Below are 22870 nucleotides of genomic sequence, written 5' to 3' on the forward strand. Positions count from 1 at the left end.
TTCGCTGTGCGTGCTGAATTATTTATTTGATGCCATCGATCGAGCGAATAGCTTGCTGAGCTTCAACCTTCAGCAAACAATGAAGTGCTAGGCAGAAGCAGATCGAGTGTCAGCTTAAACGTACAACTTTTAAAGGTAGTAAATTTTGTAACTCTTTCTTTCATGTAGCCTTCGACCTTAGCCTATTATTATCGACTTCGTAACAATGTAAGCTAAACGTTTTAACACCAGAACTCCTGTAGTGTAGTGCTAATTTCGACATTTTTCTAAGTTCAATTCGTTATTTTTAGCTATTGCTGTTCGCCAGATTTTAAGTTATCGAACAAATTTTTGAGAAGTTTATTTTCAGTTCAATCTTTAGAAAATAAAATGTTTGCAGCAAATTTTATTTTTAAGTTATACCTAGAACACCGAACATGTCGATTTCGACATGAGCCTTTCAGATCCATAACTAATTAGTGGGTTGCTGTGATATCAACACTTGTTCAGCCACGCGTTGCTTCAAATGTGGTGCTTTACATGCTACAAACTTTATCAATTAGGCCTAATGACTTGTGGTAAAAACGCTGAGAAGCCGAAAGATAAGACAATGTCGAAATTGACATTACCAGAGTCTTAGTTATACTTTTTCTCCGAGTTCTAGCGTTACATTGGTTGATGAGGAAAAGCTTTCGTAGAATATTTTTTACTATTTTATGTTTTTTGTTCGATTTTGTCAGAAACGAATTTTTTGTAAGAAACGCGATGACATTTTCATCAAGAAATTTATTTTGAAAACTAAGTTAAATTTCTTTCAAAAATTCGTTATTTTACTTCAATATTTTAGTTTTTACAAAACCATGTCAGCAGACTTATAAACTAGACCACTGCAAAAGTTGACCGCGTCAAAGCACAGCCTATCATTTTATCAACACTTGTTCTGCTTTGCTCTTCGCACTGCAGAAGTGACATTGATAGGAACAAGAATGAAAGGGCAGCGTTGCGTGGCACAAGGTTATGATAATTTCACCTCACTTAATAGCCTACTGCTGCCTATCGTATTTCTGAACAAGCTACACTAGCCATTGAAATATAGCCTAATCCTCAACTTTCTTCGCATATTGCGAAAGGACTGGATGACATAAAGTTCTGAAAGTTTACAGGCAATAAGTTGACAATAAACCACTTTGTTAATTCATAGCTTACAGTTCTTGCAACTTTTAGTCAAAGCTTGATCGGAAAGCACTGGCTGATTCTTGAGCTAAGTGATATAAAAGCTCTTTGTCTGAAAATGTACATAAATTCTGGCAACACTTTTTCGTAATGCACCCTTCATTGCCGGTAGGTTACATTTTTGATTTCATACCTACATGGTGAAACAAAACTAAACTAACTACTGTACACATAAAAGATTGTTTGCTCAAAAATATATCAAATTTTATGTTTCCACTTTTTAAACAAAACTTTATTTCTACTAGTCTTGGCTTTTGTCGATTCAAATCAAATCAGAAAATAACAGGGTTTTGTTTTTAAAATCTTTATTGCAGAAGCTTCGTCTATGTAGCTTAGCCTACAGTCTTACTAGTTTTATTTGCAACAGACCAATAATTAATGTAATATTTAGGCCTACTAGGCTACTACTAAACATGCAAAACAAAAAACAATAAATTTAAAAAGCATATAGCCTATCGCCTAATATAACTGCGAATGGCGCCATTGAAATACGAAGATTTGACAAGAGCGTCAGAACTGCAGAGAGCAATCATAAAACAACTTTTGAAGATTGACATCTACACTAGATAAAAAGTTGTAAAGAGATTTGCAAAGTGCTGCATTAAAGATCAAAATATTTTGTTCAATTTGAATAGTGCGGGTACCAGCATAACGAAGCATAAAAGTAAGACACGGTAGATTAATAGTTCAGCAAATAACCTACCACAATAATACAGTTTTAACACATATAATTTGTTGTAACGGCCTTCACTTGATACTTACCACAGAAAATAGCCTAGATAATCATAATATTTAGTTTAGTCTGTAGCACGTGGACAAATTTGCTTTTCAGACTGCAAAAACTCTTAAAAACTTAGTAGCCCTATAGCCTAATGTTTAAATATCAAATTGTTATAGCCGTGTAGCCATGTAGCGTGCTTTTGCAAATGTGTAAAGCAGTCTATTCAGTTACCGATTAATAAACTTAATGACAATCCAGCAATGGGCCACTTCAATTTCTTCAGCAAAATTTTCGCTGCAAGAGGCAGTGAAAAGGTCATTTTGTATCATCTGAAGTCTAAAACTGCTGTTTTTCACACAATTAGGCCTAGGTGTGGCTCTTTGGTCTTTCTCTGTCATCCTTGTTCTTGGAACTATTTGCCATCTGTGTTTGTAAGCATACAATTTTTTTATTCTCGCCAACAAAAACAACTGAACTGCCTGGTGTCTTCATCAGTAGAGATCAGTCCATCCACAACATGAACTCGCCTGTACAGAAGCATACCTTAACGTTGACCTGCATTTTCTGTCGTTATTTTAAGTTCCCGGTAACGTTTTATGCTGACTATCCAATAATAATTAGTCATATACTTCTTTGAAAGAAAATAAACAACATTTTATTCTATGAAACGCGGTTTGAAATGGATCGAAAATCTTTACAAAATATTTTAAATAAAATAGGCCTGGGCCTATATCAAAATTCTGGCAGAAACTTTGCTTTTTATTGTTTCCAATAGGCAAGACCTAATAAGCTATTCGTGCTCAAAACTTGAAAGGCTGAATCAACATCTGCTTAAATCTTTCAAAAAGGAAGGCGAGTGAAGTAACCAAACTGCCTTTCGCTCTCAATGTAGCCTCATTGATCCTTTCACACGGCAATGCAAGACTATGCAAGACCAAATAGTTTATAGTCTAATTTATTCTCAGTAAGACCATTAGGATATATGAGATTTTCCTGTTCTTCACTGCTGATCAAGCGCAGAACAATGACCATTGACCAACCAATCTATCAATGCGACCTACTACGCTAAAACACTTTTCGCGAAAGAATGAGCATCGAGAATTAAGCGACGTAAAAGTTACACTCACAAATATTGACCCAGTGACAAGTCGCGTTCAAAAATTTGCATTGGAAAACAAGACATAGGCTTAATATCTTCAGGGCCTCTGAGAGAAGTTTTTACTAGGGCTACGCACGAAGAGTCATTCCGGGCCCCCCTCTGACTCCGGGCCCCCTTTGTCTTGGGCAAAACGTGTGATGTTTGCTTAGGCGTATTGCACACCATACAACATTTTACTGCAGAATTGGACATTTGTGCGCAATAATAGTATCAAGCTGCAATAAAACTATTCTTTAATTTTAATAGGCTATGCAAAATAATACTGAATATGAAAGAGGATAAATATGTCAATTCCCTCATATGATATAGGCCTACCCCGTAGCCGGTTGTTTGGTCGACAGGACATTTGGTCGACAAGACATTAGGGTTGGGGTTAGGGTTAGGCTAGGTTAGGGTTAAGGTTAGTTAACTAACCCTAAAATGAATCGTCCTGTCGACCTAACGTCCTGTCGACCAAATGTCTTGTCGACCAAATGTCTGTCGACCAAACGTCCTGTCGACCAAATGACCGGGTACCGGCCTACCCTGCCCTGCTGCCAGATAAGATAAGACTGAGCATCATAAAATATAAGTTTATAACAACAGAGAATGGCATTGGCCTACCCTAGATTAAATTCTATCCCATGCATCTGAATAATGTAAGGTTTAAGTCGCCCCGATAGCTCAATTGGTTAGCGCGTGACTTCGTGAACGAAGAAGCTTCAAGATCAAGCGGTGCTGGTTCGACTTTCGGGGTGTGCGCTTGAGCAACGCATTCTAAGGACTGCTCTCCATTCAGTGGCACCTAATGGATGTAATAATTCCCAGGTAACAAGACTTCAACAATCGGAAGTTTCACTCTGCCAATCTCCGTAACCGGCCCTGCTTCAAAAGCCTAGCAAGGCTTTGTCAGTCCGAGGATGAAGATTTAAAACCAAGTTTTCCCCCTTTTTCAAATAGTTTTTAAAAAACACAAAAAAGCCCAAAAACACCCGGGCATTAAAAAAAACTAGCGGTTTGGGATTTAAAAAAAAAATCCCGGGTTTTTCTCTACCCTGCTTTTGCTACACTATGCCCCTCCCCCCCAGGACAGGAGAAAAACCAACTTTTGTGATTTAATTTAGGGTGCTTTTAACAGAACATGTTTGCGCGTAAGGCATTAAGTCACCACTTTAGACACCTAATTTCTTTCCGGCCCTTTTGCTACATTACGGTACCCCCAAGGACTAACGAATAACAACATTTATGCTTGAATTTAGTCGTTTAGGATGGTTTTACTTTTAACCAAACATTTTTGTGCGTAAATTATAAAATCACAATTTCGGACCTCCCAACAACCACAGGCCTGGGCTCTCAAGGGTACGCCGTAGGCTACCCTCCGTACCCCTTCTCGTAGGCCCTGAATATCTTGCCTAATTTTCTGTATATTACGGTATACTGATAAATGAGGCTTATTACAAGGCTAACTAGAGAAAGATATTATGTATAGGATAAGCTAGGAAGGTTATAAATTTTAGTTTAATGTAGATCTACACATCATTATATTTTGATGAAATCGTCTCCTTTTCCTTCCCTTAAAAAAACTACTTGCTTGATCCGCTCCTGGGTAAACTTTCTTCCAGTTTTTTAATTTATGTGAACATCAAATTTGAAAAGCAAAATCAATAACAAACGATGTTTTTAAGTTTGCACCATTCAAATGTTGCATGCAATATTATTATACACGATAAGAAAGCAATAAGCAATCGTCCCACCATCCCAATGACCCGCCATGATGGCATGATCAGAAACTTCTCAAAAACGTTCCAACATTGGAAAAATAGGTTGGAAAAAAACGAAGGAATTTTCATTGAAATGACAAAAATAATTTTCAACAAGATAGCGGCAGGGGTTCAGGATAAGAACACCGCTCAATCGAAGGTGATTCGACGTGTATTTGATTCCTCAAATTGAAATAACAGACCGATCGCAAATAAACTTTAGCTCAATACAAAGAGGTTGGCCTACCCACACAAAGGCCGTTTTAGCTACGATCGAACTTTGCTATTAGATATAAAAAAGAAGTTAAAACAGAACTGCAATTGAAGCAGCTTTTGGGCGCCACTTAGCGACCAACGGTAAAAAAGTAAAGACGAGTCCCATGCTTGATTCAAGCATCCGGGATGAGAAGATAAGGTTCTCATCCTAAGGCCGAAGACACTAATGAGAGTAGGGTGGTGGCCAATTCCGACTTTTCTCAATTGCGCTCCCAACTTTTATGCGCCCACCCTGAGTAGAGATGAGCGGTGTTTTTCGACAACCAGCTACAGCCTGGAGTCGAACCAGGATTATATGATGGCAAAGTGAGCGCCTTATCCGCTGCGCCATCCTACCGCAAATGTAAAAAGAATAAGGTCAGTCACCGAGATGGACAGAGTGAAATTTCCGCTTGTCAAAAATTGTAAATTATTCCATCCACAAGGTGCTGCTGAATGAAGACTACTCTCTGCTTAATCCTGACAGCGTCGCACACTTGCACGTCTTCAATGTCTCAGAATTAAATCTTCTAAGATAAACGCTCCATATCTGGAGACTATACATAGTGAGGGTTTCTTCAAGTTCCGGGAACCCATAGAAAAGTTCCGGACACTGAAAATCAGCAGGGGTCCAAACATAACCTGTAAGAAATATTCTGTACCTACCAAATATTTCTTCTTAGTGTGGTGGGTCTTGCTGATCGTTCGATGCTAGAGAAACCCAAAATAAAGCTACCTGACTGCCAGAGAATCTACAGAGGCACAGCAATTAGTACAGTGGCGTAGCCAGAAAAAAAATTTGGGGGGGGCCAAATATTTGATAAATTGAAGAGAACGACAAAGTGTTTAATTTAAGACATCTGCAGTGGCGTTTCCTGGTGGGTTAAGAAAGAGAAGCAATAAAGCTGGTGGGGGGTAAGAGCGTGCCGAAGGCACGCGTATACTAGGGGGATCCGGGGGCATGCTCCCCCGGAAAATTTTTGCAAAATTACACTCAAATAATGGATTATAGCGCTTTCTGGAAACACTTTCAGGGAATATTTGTATGAAATTTATAGACAGCTATTAACTTATTAAAGGTAGCTGTTACACACAAACGGGCAAAAATTGCGGCTAAAATTAGAGAACACAAAAAAACTTAGCTACACAAAAACTACAAAAAAACCCAACAGAGTAAGCGATCCTGAAGTTGTTTCCACAGATTAGTTAAAAGAAGCGTAAATCGCGTAAACTTTGCGCGATTTACGATTTGCAAAACTCATTGGTGTCTTTCTGTGTGTCTAAAACAAGTCCTGGAGGGTGTTAATAGCCAGATGTCTTGAAAAACAATATAAATTTATACAAATTATATTATATTTTCAACAAAGGGTTCAACTTCGGAATCCAAACTTTGAAAATTTGGGGGGGGGCATGGCCCCTTTCGCCCCCCCCCCTGGCTACGCCTATGAATTAGTACTTCCGATTCCGCTTCCTAACACTGTACCAGCCGAGAATCTACAACCGTTCCATTCAGATCAAGGATTTACTTTAAGTGACTCTGCACCAAACAATTTACAAAAAATATTGACCACACCACACATCCGAGGGATCCAACATCGACGATCGAAAAGACAAATACAACTCATGGCAGCAAAATGCACGAGAAACAGAGTTGCCAAATGCAGGATCAACACACCAGGTGGCGGTAAATACACAAAGAAAGATACACCGCTGTTTCCATGGGCTCTATCCAAGGGGGGGTGAGGGGGGTGATCACCCCCCCACTAATTGGAGTGGGGGGGTGATCAATGCAAAATCACCCCCCCACTCATTTGGCTTTGAAAAGGTTTTGTGATATTTTATTGATCAAATTTTGAAAAAAAATATTTTCGCTATTAGCAGATTTTAAATTTTTTTCAATATGAATTTTCAGTATGAATATATATTTCATTTTAATAAGATTTTTTAGTTTGGCAACCCTGAACTACGAGCCAGGCGTTTACACTGTGTTTTAACCAGTGGTGTAAGCGCATACGAAAAATATTGACGCCGTCAGCGTAAACACAAACGTTCGAAAAATCATACGCCGTATATGCGTCAACGTAACTTGTAAAAAAAGTTGACGGCGTCAGCGTCAGCGCATACACCAGCGTAAACTAATTTTGTTTGCTAGGTGCCAAACATTCACACGGTATAAACCACTCGAAACAAACAAGTTTTATTTTGAATTTCCACGAAGAAACACAAGCATCTGAAAGTGTTCATCTGAAATTTTGCTGTGTTTTGGTTCGAATATGTCTTTGCCCATTGAAAACATTCTTTCAACTGCAGCGCTGGAAGGTATTGGCGTGTTGTAGCGAAAAAAAGTATGCGTTGACGCTATGCGCTAAAAAAACGCGAAAACTTTACGGCGTAGCCTCAAGCGACAACTATCCAAAAAAATGTGGCCGCAAGCGTTAGCGTAAACAAAAAGTCTACGCCGCAAGCATGCGGCGTAGAATTTGCGGCGTATACGTACATCTCTGGTTTTAACTTAGTCTGCTTGGTAGCCACTTTAACAAGAAAAAATTCTGCCACTGCAAATTACTAGAATGACACCGCCAACCAATCAGAACATGTTATAAGAGGCTACCGTCCAATTGTGACCTTTCTCGCATTGCACTCAGCCAGAGAGTTAATCCTTGTTTTGAACTTTATTTGGTAATTACAGAAGAAAAAAGAGCAATAGCAGTTGTGAGAATGGAACCCACGTCAATGAAATGACTTTTTTCTAACCCTAACCCCTATGCCAACCAGCTGACAGAAAATCCAGCACTTGATTTCCTTTGTATCATCTTCTTTTCGCCCTTTTTCACATCATGGAAAACGTAGTTTATGATTGGTTCGAGTTTTCATTTGCAGTGGCAGAATTATTTCTTGTTAAGTGACTACCAGTTTGCTTACCCAAAAATGCCCTTGAAACATACTTTGTGAAATGACTTGGAACCCCTGTGCTCCCATCAGAGTGAAGCTGATGCTGCAATGGGGGGTCTGGGGGGCGCAGCCCCCCAGAAGTTGAAATGACTATGACGATTTTAGCCCACTGTCCAAAAATCACCCCCCCGAATTCTAAAAGTGGATAGAGCCCCTGGCTGTTTCCAACATAACCTTCCTCCTGGGCCACAGTGTCAACGCTATTTGTCCCCCACAAGATATTCTACTGTGCACAACAAATAATTGAATAATTAGTATGGAAAGAACAAAACACAGTTAAGTAGCAGACCCTCTACACTAACGAGTCTGCAGCGTACAAATAGTTTTATAAACAATTAAATTGATTGAATATAGAAAGCCCACTGCTTTTGTGTAACAATGCAAATTAATGCAAAGAAATGACAAAGCTTTAAATTTATTAAAAGGACAAAACAGCACATTGCTTCTGACTGTCTCAAATCTCAACTGTAGACTATTTATAGTCTACACCAGGGGTCACCAAACTTTTTCCTCTGAGGGCCGGATTGTTGCGAGATTAACAGCCGCGGGCCGGATGCAAATTGCGAAAGGATATAGGCTACAACTATTTAGAATCTCCATTGACTTGAATTGAGCACAATAAATAACAAAGTCAGCCATGGAATAGCAAAGTTGTGATGAAAATCGAAAGCCTAGGCTGTCCCCATTTGTGGGGGCCTAATGATAAAAACAGAACACCAACATGTAGGCTACCTGGTGGAAAAATGTACAAATTCAACATAGGCTACAACAAAGAACTTTAAGAACGAACAATTTTAACAAAAAAGTTTCTATTGGTACACAAAAAGGCAAAGCCAAAGACGGTTGCTAATGCCAAGGGAAGCATGAAGGCTACAGCATTTATAACAGTGTCTGGCAATTATTCTATTACCGGTATTATAGAAAAAGTATTACTATAAAAACAATTTTTATTTTAGTTTTAGAATCTATAATAATTTGTAGAACTTTATTTCCGCAGCCCATGGCGGCAGCCCATGAAATTATCTTAAAGAAATTATCTAAAAGAAACTTTATTTCCGCAGCCCATGAAATTATCTTGCGGGCCGGTTCCGGCCCGCGAGCCGTAGTTTGGTGACCCCTGGTCTACACGAAGATCCAAAGATAATGTAACTGCAGTAAAACTGCGTAATTAAGCAGATCACATGATGTGCAGATGTGGTATTAGTATATAGCATACAGTAAGGTAGCCTAAAGTACGAAAACTAATTTGACAATATACCGTAGGCTACAGAGCAAAAAGGACGAGCTGCAAGCACATTACTGTCTGTTTAAAGCAGTGGTTTTCAACCTTTTTGTTTTGGAGGACCCCTTTGCTGCCCAAGGGCAAGAAGCGATCACGGACTAATGAATTTTTTTTTGAAAACTTAGCCTATCTGAAATTTTAACGAAAAAAATGTTTCATAAGTTTTGACACGACAAACTTAGAAGAATTTGTTGACCTAGCGACGCATTTATGACGAATGATGACAGTGATGAAGTTGACTATACTGTATGTTCACACACAAACTCAAAAATCAGTAGTTTATGTGCTGATCAGTATTTCCTCTAAGGTGAGCAACTGCGCAGTGGGATTTGATTTCTGCACTCTTGCAACGCTTCAAACATAAAACTAAACTTGTAAGTTTAACTTTGGCAAAACTTATTTATGGTCTGATGAATTGTATTTAATTAAAATGTAGCCTATGCAAAAAGCATTATCAGAGTCAAAACACAACAAATAGGCTACAAAGTAAAAATTTGTCAAATATCTGGTAAAAAAACAGTTTCCAGACTAATTTCACATAACCTCATAGCTCAACGTAAAGCAATTTGAATTAAGTTTGTTATTTATCCGTGCTCCTTGATGCTTGATTACATTTAGCGGTTCATAAAGTTCGTGAATTCATTTGCAAACTCAGCCTGGAAATATTAATACTACCGGTAACTGAAAAAAAAGTTTGTTCAATTTAATGTTTTCTATAAATTTTGTTTAAAATTGAAAAAAAATTGCGATCTTTACAAATAATTTATCACTTTTTTTAGTTGTAGTCCAATCAATATTTTGTTCTAAACTTCTAACCACAGTCATTGCCCAACTGTGAGTGCTAGTAGGCTTCCGACTAACGTTTGCATTTCTAAATTAAACATTGATCAACAATCTTCTGTCTTAAATCAATGAACTTGAACATACATACCTCTATAAAAAATAACTCTATGATATAAAATGTTTTTTAGTTAAGAACCGAACTTTTGTGCGAAGCCCTTTGAAATTTCAAACGACCTACCATGTGGCGTTGCAACGCACCGTTTTAGAATCATTGCAAAACATAAACAATCTTTAATGTTGCATTTCATTATTTATACTGAAAATATGGAAACTTTCACGGACCCCTGAAAACGCTCAGCTTGTTTGAAGGTAAATTGTTGCGTTTTATGCGCAGGTCTTCCAAGATCTTTGTTTAGAATTATCTGTAAATGCAAAGAAATGTTTTACAACTTAGGCTACGGTACCATTATTTTTTAATTTTGTGTTCTAGCCAAATTTGTTAACCTCACTGTGGAAAGCTGTTGAGGAATCAATATCAGACATGAATTTGGGATTTATCGGTGCACCTAAAAATAACATCAGTAGGCTAAAATATTTCATCAACCCCACATCACTTCCTACAAAATAATTTTATAATTATCAGATCTCTAACGCTTTTAGTGGCAATAAACGCTTGAGAGACTAGGGTGTGCCGGTTTTCAAGTACTTGATTGATATGAGCAGTAGGACTACATCAAATGATATGGGAGATAGCTAAACCAAAGATTGTAACTTCTCGTTACCGCAAAATAAATGACTCCTCGTCATATTTTCCTTTGTTTGCGATAAACGATAATTCTGCAGATGCATTGCAGACCAGGTTTTTGCCAGTCCACTTTTAGTAGACTCTACGGTATTTGTTTAACAACAGGTAGCCTAGTTTTATGATACTTGCAGTATCTTAAAAACAATTGAATAAATTGATAATACTGTGCTTATTGCTAAACTTCTTATCTAGACTTTTATCTGAAACTAAAAATTACTGCATACTTTGCTCACTTAAAAAAATATCAGTCATAATTCAATGGCAGTGGCTATTTGACCGGCTCGGTCTTTGAATCTGACACACTATTTGACCGGTCATGACATAAAAAATTTGGCTGTAGGCTACTCAAATTAAAAATTGACCACAAAAATGCAGCAGCCTAACGATTGAGTCACTGCGGGTCAAAATTTAGTTAAAATTTTTTTAAAAAACGCTTCCGCGTAGTAAGGTATCAAACTCATTCCCTCTGGAACACCAGCACGAGACATATCCTACGCGCCACCGAATCAGTTGAACATAATTGTCGAATTTAGAACTTATATAGGCACTCTTCTCGTCTTTTACTTTGAAAGAGAAAAATAAAAAAGTGCCTATATAGTGACGTCATCACCGGTCAAATAGTGTTTCAGATTCAAAGGCCAGAGCTGGTCAAATAGCCACTGCCTAATTTAATTAAGCTAAACTTGTATACTGTTTATTGGGTACCCGGTCATTTGGTCGACAGTAGGGATGTGCCGATTACAGAGTTTTTGCCGAATCCGATTCTTAAATATTTGCCGATTGCGATGCCGATTCCGATGCCGATTCTTTGGTTAAATGATTAAAGCTGCTTTTAGTTGACGCTTTACAAGTGGTTGCGATTTTGTTACAATTTGCTGCCTTTGAAGTGTCTAAAAGCGTTCACTTTGTCGCCTGCTCTAGACAGCGTGATTTTTTACGGTAGTTCTTTACTTCTTGCGCGCTACAAAGTGGTGATAGACACGCGTTTTATTTGTCGCGGAAATCAGTGTAAAGAGAAAAATCGCCATCGCTCACAGAGTGCAAAATAAACGTAGCTTAATGCAGTGTGCAAAATATTATCTTGTGCGATTTGAAGTATTTTTCTCGCAGAATTCAAGAAGGTGCCAGAAACAAGAAGAGAAAAAGACTAGAGTGTAAAAGACAATGAACGCAGCGGTATTGAATATACAAAAAAAACTTTTAAAAAGTAACACACCAGCCTTGCATTCAAAGTGCATCAATAGCCGAAAAAAGAAAAACATCTTGTGAAGAAATTACTATTGTTTTCGAACACAGAGTTGCAGACAATCTTGTTGCTTACCGTAGCAAACACGTGAAGATTACCGGGTTGCTGGTTTGATTACGTTTGCGCAATCACACGATTGTTTGTTGAACACATTAAGCGTAATAGGCCTATGCTTGGAATTCACTTCTCTCTGCTTAGTAAATTAACATTAAGCAACTTTTAGTGACTAGGCTGTGGATATGCCAAGGTCTCCTCCGGTCCAGGTCGTGCTGACACAACAGTGTTAGCCTCTTGCAGTGCTGCCGGTGAAACTCTTCCATCCTTGATCGTCTTCCAAGGCAAGAACCTCCCAAACACGTGGAAATTAGTGTTGGGCGATATATCAAATTTTCGATACGATATCTTTTCAATATCGATATTTATTTCAATTTCACAATTGGGATACTGCGAGCAACACAAAGTCTGTTTGATAGAACCAGCTGTCAGAATCGGAATCATCAGATGCTGTATCGAAGGATGAGGTTGTCGCGTTATCACTGGAATCGGACACATCAAGAAGCTCATCGCTTAGCTGTAAATTTACACTACCTTCACCGTTCGCAATGAAGCGTCCACGTTTTTGTGCTTTGATACCCAGCATCCACACGCCTCTTTCACAGAGCTCCATCAGGGTGTTGACTAAGGAGCAAATCCATGGCTGTGGCATAACGACTGGAAGGAATGTCTAACCCTCACCTTATTTTTATTGCCGATGCTAATGCTCGAGTTCCACTGCTGCGTTAAGGAAATTAGGCTTGGCAGTCAATGTGTTAAAGATGTAGCAACTAACACGGGAGTTTTGATAAAATTAATTGGTTAGCGCGTGACTTCTGGAACAAAGAAGCTTCAAGATCAATCGGCGCTGGTTCGACTCTCGGGGTGTGCTTGAGCAACGCACGTTAAGGAATGCAATTGAAAGATTTGTTGTATCCACGAATTTCCCCAACTGCGCATTTACGCATTAGGGATTTTTCCCCTTCCACGAAAATCCTTCTATATCACGATTTTCTTCCGTATTTCCGAAGTTGATGGAATTTTCGCCTGAAATAAATTGTTTTGTAAGGTAGACGCAAGTAGCTAGAAGTGGATTACCACCAAAAAAATGTATCTTCAGAATTAAAGAGTGGGTGATGAAAAATATTTTGTGTTTCAGAAAAAAAATTCGTGTTTAGGGGAATGACCATACACATTTAAGAGTATAAAAAATTGAAAATATCTTTCTAATAAAAGAAAGAGTATTTGTTTAAGTTAACAAATATGATTTTTAGAGGTTCTTGAAAAATAATGGTTGCAAATATGCACATAGACTATATATACACTGATAAAATTATTTTGTTAAGGAGTTAGTATTATAATATAGTATTGGTTTATACACTATACAGTCTCAGTTTTGTATTCTGCATAGTCAAAGATCACAGCTTATCAAACATGATTAATCTGTTTTAAAAGAAGACAGTAAAAGAGAATGCACTCAACCAATCATTTTTCTGAGCAAAGCCAGTAAATATCTATATAATACAAAGGTAAAATTTGATTAAGTGATATAGAACAAACAGCTGTATAACAATATGCATGTAATTTAGTTTGGTAAAGTCGGCCACATTCCCTATTGGGGTGCTCAAAAGTTCATAGAGGGAAATTCTCAAGTTTGAGTCAGTTACAGAACATATTTTATGTTGCTGTATCTTAAGAAGGCTTCAATGTTAGTGTATGACACAGAGAAGGATAGCAATGCAGGCCTTAAAACTCGTGTTTTTTTTCCGGCAGCCTTCGTGGCCTACCCTGAGCTTCTTTTCGGCGGCCAAATCTGCGTACTTGGAGGCCAAATACAAATAACGATAGCACAAGTAAATAGCATTAAACTTGCAACAATGCTTAAGTGATCACTTAGCGTTGTTGAAGTCTGGGCGACGTCCTGCAATTAGAATCATTGTACCACGCAATAACTGCTTTATCGGGATTGTAATCCGGTATTGCGGGACCATCTAACGACACTAAATTGTTTCAATTATTCGCTGCTCAGTAAATTGTTTCAACTGCATACCGCCTTTCATAAAACCTAACCATACCGTTATGATGTCACCATCGAGGGTATGAAGTCACTAGGCCATAGCGGGAACATTTCTCAACTACACGTGTTTTTCCCTCGGATGTCAACTAACCTAGCTCTCCTTTTTACAACGATTCAATGTCCGACAACATTAAATCGACATAGAAATGACAATATTGCCAGCCCATGTAAATTAACATTTCGGATTAACACTTTGTTAAAATAAACGTCGAGAATTACAAACAAGACTTACAATGCTGGTGATCACGGCTGGATAATGGATATATTCCATACAATAGCAAATGTTCCCGCACAATACAACAGTGGTGATTATGACGTGCAGACCTAAGTCTGCATCACTCTTTGATACTAGATATTTTTGAGAGTTAATCTACGATCACTCTATTGCGAAATTAAACAATTGGCTAGAAGAAACCGGCGGCCAAACTTGGTCGACTGAGGAGGTAGCACCGGCGGTCATTCAAGCACTACTTAGCGGCCGTGGCCGCGATGGCCTTCGGCTGCTTTAAAGCTTGCAATGCAAGGCACGTGGCAGCTTTGCTTTTGTTTTACGTTCAATGCTCTGATTCGTGCTACAACTTTTTACGGATTGTACTTTTCAGTTGTTTTAAATATTAATTTTCAAAATTGAATTAAAATAATAAATTGCTGTTAATGCATGGAATTGCTGTGGAGTTAGCGTTGGAACATTGAGTCAAAGACACCGGGATTCTATTTGGTTTACAAATTCAAGGTTGATGCAGAAGATTTGAAAGTGAACTGACTTTTTGCTGCCATTGAAATGGCTGCGGTGCCGAATCAAAATGAAAACTTAATGACTTACAAACTTGTCGTGGTTGGGGATGGTGGTGTTGGTAAAAGTGCTTTAACAATTCAGTTTTTTCAAAAAATGTTTGTTGAAGAATATGATCCGACCATTGAAGACTCATATATCCAACATACTGACATCGACGGCCAGTGGTGCATATTGGATGGTAGGTATATTTATTTTTTGACACAATAGTTTCATAAAATAATATCAGGGTATTGGAGTAGATCATCATTTTGCAATATGTTACCTCAAAAGTTTGTAAGGAGAACCCCTATAAGTTATAAAGGTCTAACGAATTTCAGACTATAATAATTGATCTGTTTGTGCTTTGCGCCCACCCCATATTCGATACCGTACCAGTATTATTGCAGGCTATTTGCTGCCAAAAAAGTGATGTTATCTGGTTTTAATATTTTCAGTGGAGATCTCGTTTGATTACAAAGTGCAAAACTTTATTTGTCATCCTTGCAAGTCGTGGAATACTTGGCATTCTTCAGAAGCACCACGTTTTAAAAGCTCTTTTCCAGCCATTTTTGTTGAGATGTTCTATGTTCCGGGGGTGTATTGAAAAACAGGATTACTTATAGCAATTTAAATCTATATTATATATATCATAAACCTTATGATATTTTAAAATCTATATTTTTATTGCAAAGAATTGATTTCATTTATTTAAAGCTGGGTTGAACTGTTGCTTTTGCTGTACAGGTATTCACATTTTGTTAATGTCAGAATGCTTTGTATATATATAGAGATATTCAGTATAACTAATAATTAATTTTTTGTTTAGTCTTAGATACTGCTGGACAAGAGGAATTTAGCACAATGAGGGAGCAGTATATGCGAACAGGTGAGTACATAAACAGTTAATGTTGTTGCCAGCTATTTCTCCTGGCTGGTACTTTGTCAAGAATGAAGTTGGATTGTGAACTCCTCATAAGCATCATCGTTAATTGCCTTGCAAGCACGTTGCAACAATGGCTTGCTGGATGCATCTTTAATCGGTTTAACCGTGTGGCATAAGTTGACTTGTTAACTTGGGTGAATAGAATAACAATTTTTTTCTACGTTTTTGTTTTTATTTCTTCAATAGGCTACCCTATCTTATGTTGGTCTCAAGTTTGCCATTTTTTAATCTGATGGGCCTTACCTAAAATTTCTTGTTTTCAGGGGATGGTTTCTTAATAGTGTACAGCGTCACCGATAGAGCAAGCTATGATCATGTTCCTGAGTTCCATGATCTAATCTTAAGGGTTAAAGATGAGTACGTTGTTGTCTTGCACTCAGTTTTATACTTTCACTTCAAATATTTTGCCACTGAAAATGATAAGACATGAAATATATATATATATATTGTCATTATGGCTTTGTTTGCAACAAGTCTTCATCATAACTTGATTGAAATTTTTTATATTCATGTAATCATTTATTAATATATAATACAGACAAAATCGATTAAACACATCCGGTAATAGATTTTTTCACATTAAATTTCTACATCCCAAATCGTGGGGCCTAGTCCGATTAGGATAACTGCACAGTGCACACGGTATCATATATCTGTTAGAAACAGAAAGATGAACAAATGTGTAGTCATTCGGTTTAGTTTGCACACATTTATATTTTATAGGCATGCAATTTTCTAAACTTTTATGCCTGGTATAAACTTACTTTAGAAATATATATTGTTACATTTTCTGTATCATATAAAATTGATCCGATTGTGTTTGATTTTTTTATCTTCAGAACAGCGTTTCCCGCGTTATTAGTCGCCAACAAAGTGGATCTGGTTCATCAACGTGTAGTCCAGGAAGAGGAGGGAAGAGACATGGCAAAGCAATTTGGTGTAAGTTTCTTGGAAATAGTTGGGCCATAGTGCAATTTCTTATGCTCATTATGGTTGTATTTATAAAACATTGATGTGTCACAAGATGTATTTTCATATCTAATCAAAGCTTTAGCTATGTAACTGTGGAAGATAGTAGGTCACCGGAATTGTGAAATTTTTATTAAAGGAATGCTGATTATCAGAGTTTACGATCAATGTAGCTGCAAAATGTTGATTGTTTTGTACTTGTAGATTCCTTATATTGAGACGAGTGCCAAAGACCCCCCACAAAATGTGGATAAAGCATTTCAAGACGTCGTACGGATTATACGGTAGGCAGCACGCTATGCAATAGAATTCGCCCATATAGACAGTTTATTGTTGGTTTCGACAAAAGTCCTCTCTTTTACGTACATTCAAGTTCGCCTAGCCCTATCGATTCTTTTTTTGTCCGTGGAGAATTTTCTTCATTGTAAAGTGGTAGTTGTAGCTTTTTTTCGCTTGGAGACATGTCTTACGACTTGGCAGTATTGCATTTGTAAGAGAGTCGTTTGTAGTTCAAAAAGATTTTGCTGACATAGAGCGCGTCTGCACTGGAAACAATAAAACTGACATGTTGTAAGATGGTAGGCCTGCAAAAACGACCAATGGAAGGGCTGGAAGCAACCAGAATGTTAGATTGCTGCCTTAGAAGCGGGAACGACTACCAAGAGGTCGAACAAAGCTGTCGCAAAAACAAAACAGAAAAAAAATATGAGTTCTTGCTAGGAATAGGAAGTACAGTAAATGCTGCACTGTACCTTACAGGGTAGTTAAGCCATACTGTATTGTTCCTCACCACCATACCATTACGTGTTAAATGTAAATAGAACAACCATTATTCTTTGCCACCCCTGTTTGCATTGTTTTTGTGTACGGTACGTGTATGTAGCAACATAAAATTTAGCGGCAGCGCTGGTTAGAGTTACCAACACGTTTAACCCTTACCAGGCCTTTACAGTGAATTTAGGAATAAATTATACTGATTCGTCTATATCGACACTTCGCCTATTTTGACACTTTTTCTGAGGTGTCGATATGGGCGAATTCTACTTATACCACAAAAAACAAACTCTTGCGTGCAGCCTACCTGTTAAATGCAAATGATAAGTATGAAAGACTGTTGTTCAAATGACCTCATTGTGTTCTACTCCATTGCAGACAGCAGTGTGTTCCTGTAAACAACAAACCAAGAAAAGAAAGCTCTGGAAGTTGCTGCTCAATTATTTAAAACGAACTCACCAACTAATCCAATGACACAAAGGTGCATCTCATCCTCTTTAGAGTGGACAGTTTTGTGATCCTCTGCGACATCCGGCGTATTTTTTTTGTCTGGCCATGAAATAGCTTCTTTGGGTGAAAGACAACCATTGTAGGATTGTTAGTATCGGACTAGTCATATGTTTGTTACTTACATTGGTTTTTAACGTATCGCTGAATAAGTTGAATTTTTACGAAGAGCCCAAGTTGTTAAAATCATCTCACGACACTTTGTTAACAATTTTGCTTGCGTTGTTCAATATCTTGCTCCATCTTGTGACAAAGATATTCATTGTCATGGTGATTTGTTGCCAATGGCGACGTTTTCCTCTTACCTTGCGGTTGTTGCTTTTGTTCAATTGTTTCAGGTCCACACGTGTTTCCTTACATAATACTGGCTTGGCAATCTCATCCTTTCCAAGTTAGCACTCATGCCTTCTGTACTTCCCATCGTTGGGGAGGTCAGCATAATGACACAGGAATTCTTTGCAAACATAATGCACCCAAACTATTATTTCACCATTTTTTTGGCTTTTTCCGAGTTTGTGTCCCTTGCACTTGAGCACAGTGAACGATAATAGCTGAAGCCATCTGACCGAGGGAAGCACTTGCAGTTGATGAGCTGTAATAGAAACCTCTGTGCAGTTTCGTCTTTGATGCGGTTGTTTTCACAATGAGCCAAAACCATCAGCAACTCATGATGATGATGGAGCCTTGTCCTGGCGACCATCGACTTCTGGAGGATCATTCGCATCAACGTGCTACTCTTATAATCATGTTGTCAATTATTTTGCGCTTTTAGAACGTTTTCATTTTATTTTCAATCGTTTTGTCAACTAATTTTCGACAAGTACGCTTTCACCAGCCGGCTACCATCAGCTATCACGTACAAAAGTTGATTATTCTACAGCTGTTTGGAAAGTGAAAAAAGCTTTTCGTCGTTTAGCATCACCCAGACAGCAAATCAGCCTTATTACATTGATTTAACCTTTGCAGATGTTGAATCAATGTAAAAAACTACTGATTTGCTGTCTGAGTATTGTTAACTAAATCGTCTTGGACTATTTTTGCCTTGCATCTTTGTTGTACCTTGTTGGCGAACAGTGTCGGACTTGAATAATTCGTCGTCAAGTTGTGCGGATCACCGCACGCGGTGTATCTGCTGCAACACCGCACGACAACTGAGGACGGAAGGCTGTTAAGGAAATGAATTCTCGCTTAATGGAAGGTATTTCGAAATAAAATGGAACTCTTAAACAAAACAACTTAATACAAAAAGAACTGATAACGTGGAAAAAGAACGATAAACTATGCGGGCTGACACATGTCGTAGTATTACAGTTCAGAGCCACCCTTGGACCACCGGCCGAACGACTGGTTTTGAACACTCTTTCCACTATTTAACGAAAGACTAACGAGATTATTTTTGTAAAACGATGCTAATTTTCAGAACCCCACTTCAGTACAGGCATTTGTTGGCGCTGTAACTGTTGGCGGCTGTATGATTAATTTTCACTTGTCATCGATTCAAACTCCTGTCTGAATAAACTTTGGCTACCTAGCGTCGCATTTGGTGATTGAAGTGTCCACCTATGAAAAACCTGGTTTCGATTCTCTGTCTGGTCATACCAACAACTTTTTAAAAGTGACCTTCAGTAAAAAACCTGGGTAATATATTATTGTCGTTCGATGAACTTGTGAGAGGTGTCGATAGGTACAGAGCGACTTCTATTTTTTCAAATAGTCTACATGCGGTTATTTCGGATATGAATTCAATGGCATCACCTCACTATTCCACGGTTCATCGTTTTTTGTTTTTCTTCAACTTCCAATAAACTCCGTTTAATTCTGGATTGCCCGCCGATAGCGGCTATACAACGTTAGGATACGTTTGCTCACGGTGGTATATTAAACAATGTGGCACTAATGAGCTCAAATGAAATTACAAATTCATTAAAAATTGATCTTCCTTTTGTACATGTCGCTCGAAGTTGCCATAAAAACATCTTGCGTGTGTTTTATCTCACTACTTTCCCAACTTTGATTTAACCATCCAGAGCTTCACATGGGTCTTACCCACGACACCGGCGAGTTCCTTGTTCATTTCCATTGTCATCCCGCTCTCTTGTGTCTCTACATTGTTGATACTTGGCATGACGCAATGACAATGCTATTGTTGCCAATTGACTTCGTGCATGATCGCGTCACAACACATCGTTTGTGTGTCATAGCGACGTCGTGTCGATGCAAGGCTGTGGACTCGATTGTTCCCTATTGCTTTACCATTCATTGTCACGTTGAAGCTGCGGCGCATAGTAATAAACAACACTTTGTTGCTCTTAATCGTTAGGTGGCGCCAGATAGGTGTGGATCGACATTTTTTTCAGTGATTTTGCTTCGAAACAAACTTGGTAAAGTTTCAAACGGTCCAGTTGCCACTTCTATTGAACTGACGTTGAGTTATTGCTTTGGTTTGAGGATTCAAATACGAAACATCACAATACCTTTGACTGAGCCCTGCCGCCATCTTGTTGAAAAGTATTTTTGTCGATTTTATAAAAATGTTGAAAAGTTTCTACGATAATTGACCTACGTGGGTCACTTGGAGGGAACTTACTGCTTCGTTGTCGAAATGTATTAACAGCAAATGCGACATTGGAATGGTCCAAACTAGAAAACATTTTTTGTAACTGATTTATTTCCAAATTCTGATTGTTATGTGTTATTTTCATATCGCTATATTGACGTTACTTTCAGTTGCATTGGCGTAAATATGCTTGGAATAAAACTATTCACAGTTTGCTTCTGGAAATTTGCAAACGTTTTTTTCAAAATCATGTGTAGCTCAGCTGGGCCTCGTCAGCAGTTCGGTGGTCAGGAAAGATTGACTTGCAGCATTTGGCGAAAGACGAATAATTTTTCGAGTTTATAATATTATAACCACTTATTTAACCACCATAGATGGTGAACAAAATGATCATCCGGCCCGCGATCGATCATCTTCTCACAGTCAACTGGCCTTGAAAATGTTTGGTGGCTTTTGCTCCGTGTGGTTGAAACTTGAGAGATTGACTAATTAGCAGGTAGTCTTCATTAGAATAGCAGGTAGTCTTCAGTTAGGTTGATGGTAGCCTACAACGCGCGCTCGGTGAAGCTAATTTTTCCATTCTAGCGTCTACAGAAATGTTAAAGATTACAAGTTTGCTGGTCAGGTTTGTCGGTCTGATTTATATTTTCTGTAACTTGTAAGAAACTTTATTTTTATCACAAGCGAATTAACTAATTATACATTCTTAAAATCCACTCGTCGAAGAATAATATAGTGTTGCAGCAAAATCACATTCTCACCAGGCATTTGCTTTGACCTTTCAAATGTGTAAAGAATCGCCTTACAGAAAACATGATTTTTAGCTTTTTTAGACATGATGCGGCTCAAAACGGATGAAATGAGTGTTCGTTCAGTTCAGTTGTTTTTATTTCTGACCATCATGTCAAAACAATACACGTCAACATAGCAAAGGTCGAGAAAAGGGTAGAAGCGACAAAACGCGAACGTTAAAACGTGCTTGAGATCGAAGTAAGTTATTGATTTGAAAGAAATTTGGCACGGTCGCAACACTTTCAGAAAAATTTAAGATATAAAGGGAAAACAAAAAAGAAAATGTTACAAAAAATAAATAAACAACATATATTTAGGCTATAGCTTTATTAGCCCACATAGCTTTAGCTGATATATTTACGATTTGTATGGACAGTTGCTATGAAGATCGGCCATGGTGCGTTATCAAGAGTGGTGATGGTCGTAAGGGGAACACGTCTTGATGCGTTTAGCTCATAGCAAATAAGAGCAAGGCAGGCAAAGAAAACCCCACAAAGAAATCCTACCACGGGCAAGCCATTTCAAGCGCAACGCACCATAGGCCTTGAACGACTCACAAAATAGATAGGCCATAACTTGACGACAGGAAAACAATGACAAAAACAAATAAAACAAACTAGCAAAAACAACATCTTCATCTTGCGGAAATTCAATTATACCCAGGGAAGTTACATCTTGAAGATATCAAGCGTGCTTTGATAAAAGTTGCGTTGATAAAGCGATAATTTTAGACCCCAGTCAGCTAAACTCGTCACCTCCGCACTGATCCAACGTTAGCAAACGTTAAATCAATGCAAAAACGACAGGCATCGCCAGCTGGGATGTAGTAGTGGCATGTCACAGTAATATGATAAATTTGGGTTAGGCTACCGTATGTTTTACACGTTAAACCATAACAAAAGTGAAAAAAAAATCCAATTCGGCATGTTAGAAAAATAGATAAACAATCAGACAATAGCATGACGATCCAGTCCAAGATATTGATATAAAACAACTGGTTGGAGCACATGGCCACCGCTTCATCGAAAGATGGTGATTGGTCGAAGAGGATGGAAAAACTTCTGCAGACTCTGTAGAACCTCTGTGGACAAAAAAACACAAGAACCAGAAGGCCAGTAGGAGTACTTACAACCTTACTATTTTGATAATAAATCTACACGCATTGGCCTATCATTTCTGGGCAAAAAAATATATATATATATTAGTAAGTTTGGTGTATGTTATACTTAGATAGGATTATTTCAAGGAAGATTTAGCTTGTTCATTTTTAATTTAAAGCTTTTTACAGT

The 22870-nt window shown here is 38.0% G+C and overlaps 1 protein-coding gene across 1 annotated transcript; it reads left to right on the forward strand.

Moving 5' to 3' along the window:
- The first annotated feature begins 14871 nt into the window (after positions 1–14871).
- LOC145770211 (ras-related protein M-Ras-like) lies at positions 14872–21004 on the forward strand. The gene is made up of 6 exons (XM_082581802.1): positions 14872–15238; positions 15866–15925; positions 16246–16339; positions 16822–16921; positions 17156–17235; positions 18104–21004. The coding sequence occupies exons 1-6, from the start codon at positions 15046–15048 to the stop codon at positions 18171–18173; spliced, it is 597 nt and encodes a 198-aa protein (XP_082437928.1). The 5' UTR covers positions 14872–15045; the 3' UTR covers positions 18174–21004.
- The last annotated feature ends 1866 nt before the right edge of the window (positions 21005–22870 follow it).

The sequence above is a fragment of the Aplidium turbinatum genome, chromosome 5 (genome assembly GCF_918807975.1).
Source record: "Aplidium turbinatum chromosome 5, kaAplTurb1.1, whole genome shotgun sequence".
Taxonomy (NCBI): domain Eukaryota; kingdom Metazoa; phylum Chordata; class Ascidiacea; order Aplousobranchia; family Polyclinidae; genus Aplidium; species Aplidium turbinatum.

Coding starts and splice junctions, on each gene's coding strand:
- LOC145770211 (XM_082581802.1), top strand. CDS start 15,046: ATGGCTGCGGTGCCGAATCAAAATGAAAACTTAATGACTTACAAACTT. Junction 16,922..17,155: donor ACATGGCAAAGCAATTTGGT/GTAAGTTTCTTG, acceptor TTGTACTTGTAG/ATTCCTTATATTGAGACGAG. Junction 17,236..18,103: donor GACGTCGTACGGATTATACG/GTAGGCAGCACG, acceptor ACTCCATTGCAG/ACAGCAGTGTGTTCCTGTAA.